The sequence below is a fragment of the Ostrea edulis genome, chromosome 4 (genome assembly GCF_947568905.1).
Source record: "Ostrea edulis chromosome 4, xbOstEdul1.1, whole genome shotgun sequence".
NCBI lineage: Eukaryota > Metazoa > Mollusca > Bivalvia > Ostreida > Ostreidae > Ostrea > Ostrea edulis.
The window spans coordinates 91,867,788-91,874,026 of NC_079167.1; the positions used below are offsets into that span (position 1 = coordinate 91,867,788).

Below are 6,239 nucleotides of genomic sequence, written 5' to 3' on the forward strand. Positions count from 1 at the left end.
GAATAATGTAATATAAGTTCCTTCACTGGAGAATACAAAGTAAATTCATGATTAAAAGGTTATAAGGAAGTTTTTCATTGCCTGAATTATGCTTTTATTGTAGGGCTGACAATGATTATGAGAAGCGGTTACCAAAGGATAAGTTATATATGGTCAGTTCATATGAGCCTCTTCAGCAATGGGTCAGGAAAGCAGATTACACATTTTATCAAGCACTAGTAGAAGTTCTGATTCCAGATGTTTTACGACCTATACCTAGTAAGTAATAGAGAAGCGGGTTCTTAACATTTAAGCAGATAAACAGCTTCAGAAAATCAGGGTAATACTTGTAATTTAAAAGTACATGTATTTCAAAATGTTTTGCACAGGTTCACTTACACAAGCCATAAGGAATTTTGCCAAAAGTTTAGAAAACTGGTTGAAAGGTGCCATGACTGGGGTCCCAGAGGAAATGGTTAAGACAAAGGTAAAATCACAAGAAATGTGCATCTCCTAAGCATGCAATAATTATAGGAAGAGAAAATGAAGGAGTTAGTTCCCTTTGAATGTTATTTTCTTTTGTTTACAGGTGAGTGCTGTCAGTGCCTTCGCTCAGACTCTGCGTCGGTACACCTCACTGAACCACTTAGCTCAGGCAGCAAGGGCAGTTCTACAGAACACTTCCCAGATCAATCAGATGTTAACTGATCTCAACCGAGTGGACTTCGCAAATGTACAAGTAAGTACGAACTGCAAATCAGTAAAAGTCTTGTGTATTGTATGGTGTCGTTTAGATGTCATTTCAGTGGCAGACTGTGTATTGTATGGTGTCATTTAAATGTCATTTCAGTGGCAGACTGTGTATTGTATGGTGTCATTTAGATGTCATTTCAGTGGCAGTCTGTGTATTGTATGGTGTCATTTAGATGCCATTTCAGTGACAGTCTGTGTATTGTATGGTGTCGTTTAGATGTCATTTCAGTGGCAGTCTGCGTATTGTATGGTGTCGTTTAGATGTCATTTCAGTGGCAGGTTTCAACCATTTTGTAGCTGGAGCACAATTGAAAACATTTTTATTTTGCTCCTGGAATCAAAGATTCCGTGGCATTTATATAGGTTTTGGCCTGTCTGTCTATGGCAAAAAACTTCAATCTTGGGCATATCTTTTACTCCATGAGAGATAAGCTTTCATATTTGGTATGTGTATTTCTTGTGGAAAGACCATTCTATTGATACCAAAATCTTGACCTTGTGGTCTTAACATTGACCTTTAATCTGGTTCCACTTTGTTGTAGTCAGGGAGCATCAGTAAAATAAGGAATCCTTCTTTAATAAATATTAAGTTGCAATGGGCGTTTCTTCATCTCCTCAGTATTTAAACCTCATGCATGTACCATATATGTGAAATCGGTATCCAAAAACAAGTCTTCATATTAAATGTAAATGGGTAAAACCTGATTTGTAAATGCATGTACATTGTACAGTGGACTTCACTTTATGCACTGGGATTCATTGGACATGAAAAACAATAGTATGATATCCATAGTGTTAAATCTAAAGCAAACTAGCATGGTGCCGCGCCATGCCCCTTTTGGCTGGCACCATGCCCTTTTTTCGCTATAAAGTTTTAAAAAATATTTGTGAATATAAACAATTGTTCTTTATTTCACAATGTTAATTGAAAAGTTTAAAATCAACACAGCAGGTATTAACTTTTAAAGAGGCTAAATGATTATGCTATTACTATCATAGTATGACACAATGAAAGTGCCCCGAAATTGTCTTGCCGCGACGAAAAGTGCCCTTTTGAACAAATGATATATGTGTCCTCTCTAGATCCTAGATTTAACACTATATCCATAATTCGTTATTTTCACAGTCTGATATTTTTCAAGATATTTTGATCAATACATTTTACAGTTAATCTTTTTCTAATTTAGAAAATGAACACAATTATCAGGTTACTTTGTCCTGGGAAATATTTCATGTTCTCTTAATGTGAACTAGGGTATGAAATACAGACAAAAAATGTTATATGAATTACCAATGTTTTCTTCACTGTGACCTTTCTTTTTTTCTTTGATATTATCATTGATTTTCTGAAGAGGCTGTCCATGGAAAATCAGGCAGAAAAAGCACATTGAATTCTTGGGGTTCCCCAAATAATTGATTAGAATTCTATGCTCATTTGATGTTAAAATTTGGGAATAGGGATATGTCATTTCTAAATATTTTAAAGAGACACTCTTGTCATTGGACTGAAATGTGTATTTAAGTATAGACTAGGAAATTTGGCTTTGTATTACAGTGCGAAACGTTACGTCAACTGTTTTCTTCAAAATATATTTTTGATTGCTAGTAAGGCATTGAAATTAACAAAAAAAAATTAAAATTTTCTCATTTAATAGGAGCAAGCATCCTGGGTCTGTCAATGTGATGATGATGTGGTTCAGCAGTTACAGGATGACTTTAAAAAGACCTTGGAGCTCCAGAACTCGTTGGAACAGTGGGCTGTCTGGCTTGAGGGGGTGGTCAACCAAGTCCTTAAACCTCATGAAGGGAGCGACAACTTTCCTAAAGCAGCCAGGCAATTTTTGCTGAAATGGTCATTTTACAGGTATAAAAATATTCTGCAAGTATTATGGATAAAAAGTTTCAAATGGTCTATCTCTTTGAAAATTAATTAAGTGTTCATGATGTCCAATATAGTCTTCTGTTTATATTTGATTTGTGGAAGAACTGAGGTTGTATATATTATATTTACAGCTCAATGGTGATAAGGGATTTGACTTTGAGAAGTGCAGCTAGTTTTGGTTCTTTTCACCTGATTCGTCTTCTGTATGATGAGTACATGTTCTACCTGGTGGAACACAAAGTGGCAGCTGCTACAGGAGAGACTCCCATAGCTGTCATGGGGGAGGTCAGACAGGCATGTGTTGTACTTCCTACAACATGTACATTGTCTATACTGTATATACTTGCTTAAAACTGTATGTTCAACATCCAAGTCCTATTACCAATGGAATTTAAATGGGTCAGAGTTAATTGGATTGAGGCCGATGTTCTAGAAATATAAAACAGGGGAATATATACATGTATGTGAGAACAATCTAATTAAAATTGGATGTTAAAATTAGATCCACTCGAATACGTAAGAAAAGGTTATGTATATATATTGTTTATTCACCAATCAAGGGTCGTCGGTGGGGCATGTACAGGTTAACAAGCAATTAATTATAACAATGGAAATAAATAACAATCATTCAGAAGTACTAACACTGTCAGAGTTCACATTTCTACACTGCACACATCTAAGTATATATGAAATACTGATTGCAGACAAGATTTAAATTAACAAAAAGAAATATACGATAAAAATAACCCAACTGGTTCACACATCTAAGGATAGTGCCAGTTTCAGAGACAGTGGATAATGATTATGTTGTGTGAATACATGTAAAATATGTATGCAAGTACATGAGCAGATCTAAAATCTTCTTTTCATTAGATTGACATGAGAAGGAATAAATATAAGTAAAAACAATTTATTATAAGATGTGTAGTTTATCTTTTGATAATGTGGAATGACATCCCCATGAACACCGTCAAATGTAAATTGTTTGAATTGAGACAAAATATTTGACAAAATCTTGATCTGAAATTGACTGTCAATTCTAGTTGAAATTTTATTCAACCTGAGGGTGGGGTTGGGTGTAAATTCCTTCAAAACAACAGAAAAATGGTAACGAGCTTTAAAAAAAAAAATGAACTACCTTTTGTACAAGTATATATACGATACTTTGATTAATTGAAGTAAAGACAATGTATTAGTGTGATTTAAGTTTGATATGAGCAATGTAAGAACTAAGGGTTCAATCTGAATTTTTTAATTAATTTTTTTTTTGGTAACGTGCAAAACTTAAAAATAGTCTCAATTTCTTACATGATTTGTATTAAAGAGTCTTATGATTTCCTTTTCTTTTTTTATACAGTTTATTGACATTAGCAGTGCTGTACTGATGAGTAATCTTGAAGCTGAAACAAAGCCTGTAGTGATTAATAAGCCTGCAACAAATGCTACGACAACCTCTGCTCAAACATTGCTGAACAAAAGTGAGACTGGACAGCCCAATACCACCACACTTATGGTCTTGTCCAATTCTGGCACTACTGGAAATGTCAATGGGAATGTCATTGTGACAGCAGCTCCAGGTTCAAACCCTACCACTGTTACTGTAAGGGCAGCCAGTACAGGAAATACTATCCCTGGAACCAAAACCATTGTTGTGATGCCAGTATCTAATGCAGTGGGCTCAGGGGATGCACAAAGTGCCAAGAGATTAAAAGTGGAATAGGATTTACTACAGTACATACAAGGATGAACAAATTGTGTTATTTTATGATGATAATTCACCCCTTCTTGAAGTTGTAATTCCATCCTGTTTTGTACATATGTTTTTATGTATTTAGTGTACATGTATAAAAATGCATGTTAAGAGTTCAAGCAGTTGATGAAATGAAAAATGATTTAGCAAAGTACAATGGATAACGTAACACTTTGTTAAATGGCAATCTTTTCCCCTTAAAACTGAGAATTAATTGTGTTGATTGATCAGTCTCAAGGTCAATAGACATTGAAAGGTGGGTGAACTGCAATGTATGCAAAAAAAGGATCTGGAAAAGAGGCCAGTAAAACGACAACTAGAAAATGGCAGTGACACAGTTGTGATAAAACATTAGATAGAATATTTCTGTAATTTTTGACTGTATTTTATGGTGTTGCTTCTGAAAAGTTACTTTGATGTCAATTACATGATAAAAATTTAATGCATTCATTATTCCCTCACAATTTATTGTGATAGGGGATATATTAACGGGACAGTTCGTTTGTGGGCGAGTGTGTGTGTGTGACTGTGAAGTTGCAGACACTCTTTGCATGATTGATACTTCACAGGTAGCTTTATTATCAAAAGAGGAAGAACCCTATTGATTTTTAGGTCCAAAGATCAAGGTCACTATGGAACTTATTAGTAAAAGTTTGTAAACATTCTACAGGCTATATTTTTTGCTTCTTTGATTTGATACTTCATATGTAGCTTTGTTCTCGAGAGAGAGAGAACACTACTGATTTCGGGGTATAAAGGTCAAAGTTCAACATCACTTGGAATTCATAATTCTTGTAAAAACTCTGCAGACCATATTTCCTGATCAATTTGATACTTATCATATAGGTTTATTATCAAGAAAGGAAGACCCCTATGGGTCCATAGAAAAGCGCTTGTGGACACTCGTGAGGGGATATGCCCTGCCTTGTGAAGCTCTTGTTTACCATGCATTCATCTTTTGAATTTGTTTGTAATTGCATACTGTTTCAAATTCTTTTTATTTTTTTTTTCCTTTCAAATTCTTGGTCTCTTGTCGTACATGATTGAATACTGCTCATTGAATGTTTTAAATTCAGTATTATCTCCCAATCGGTTTCTGCTAGAGTATTGCATTGTTTCATGAAATTTTACATGACAGATGTAGCAAGCTGTTCAAGTTGCATGTACGTGAAAGCAGGGAGTTGCACAAAGACACATATACAGGTCTTTTCTTTTTAATTTTGCAGGCATTGTGTATAATTTTAGATACTAGTCATATTTATGGATGTTTTTTTTTTGTTTGGTTTGTTTTTTTCCCCCATCATTTGGAAGGGTATTCCAAATACTTATTCAGTTTGGATTGCTTTGTCCCAATATAGCAAAATTGTATTTTTGGTTTAAAAAAAAGAATCTTGTGTACATACTAGTAAATATGCTAGTTAGCTATAGATCTCTTGTATATAGCTAAATAATTATTTCGTAGGAATTGAATTTGGAGATCAGATTTTGCCGATGCACTATAGACTTTCGAAGTTTTTACACATCAATATTATTCCCTTCCTTTTGCAGTAGTTGTTCGACAATCTGTGCCTTAGATCAAATGTAGCTGGACAATGTTTGTACAGAAAGTATATGAACGTAGTTTAGCAAGATGTGTATTTTGCGAATCAGGCAGGTAGTCTTTGAGAGCTTAATTTTCTGATTTGCAGTTATTTATGTTATTTATTAGTGTATAAATGGGGAAAGGCATTGTGTTCAATGAGACTGCTTCTCTTGTACTGCTGTTACCTTCTGAAGAAGGTAACATTAATGATTCTGAAAAGTTATTTTTGTGATTGGAAATCTTGATAAAAAGTTATGAAGAATTGAAATGAATAAAACAATTTGTTAAATTAA

General features: G+C 34.3%; 1 protein-coding gene across 1 annotated transcript in view; it reads left to right on the forward strand.

Moving 5' to 3' along the window:
* Positions 1-6,239, forward strand: part of LOC125669237 (DNA-binding protein RFX2-like) — a 30,171-nt gene extending 23,932 nt beyond the window's left edge. The window contains exons 20-25 of the mRNA XM_048903678.2: positions 104-258; positions 369-466; positions 569-718; positions 2,388-2,596; positions 2,746-2,899; positions 3,972-6,239. Coding sequence (XP_048759635.1) covers positions 104-258; positions 369-466; positions 569-718; positions 2,388-2,596; positions 2,746-2,899; positions 3,972-4,334 — 1,129 coding nt within the window. The 3' untranslated portion in view covers positions 4,335-6,239. The remainder of the gene's footprint in view (positions 1-103; positions 259-368; positions 467-568; positions 719-2,387; positions 2,597-2,745; positions 2,900-3,971) is intronic.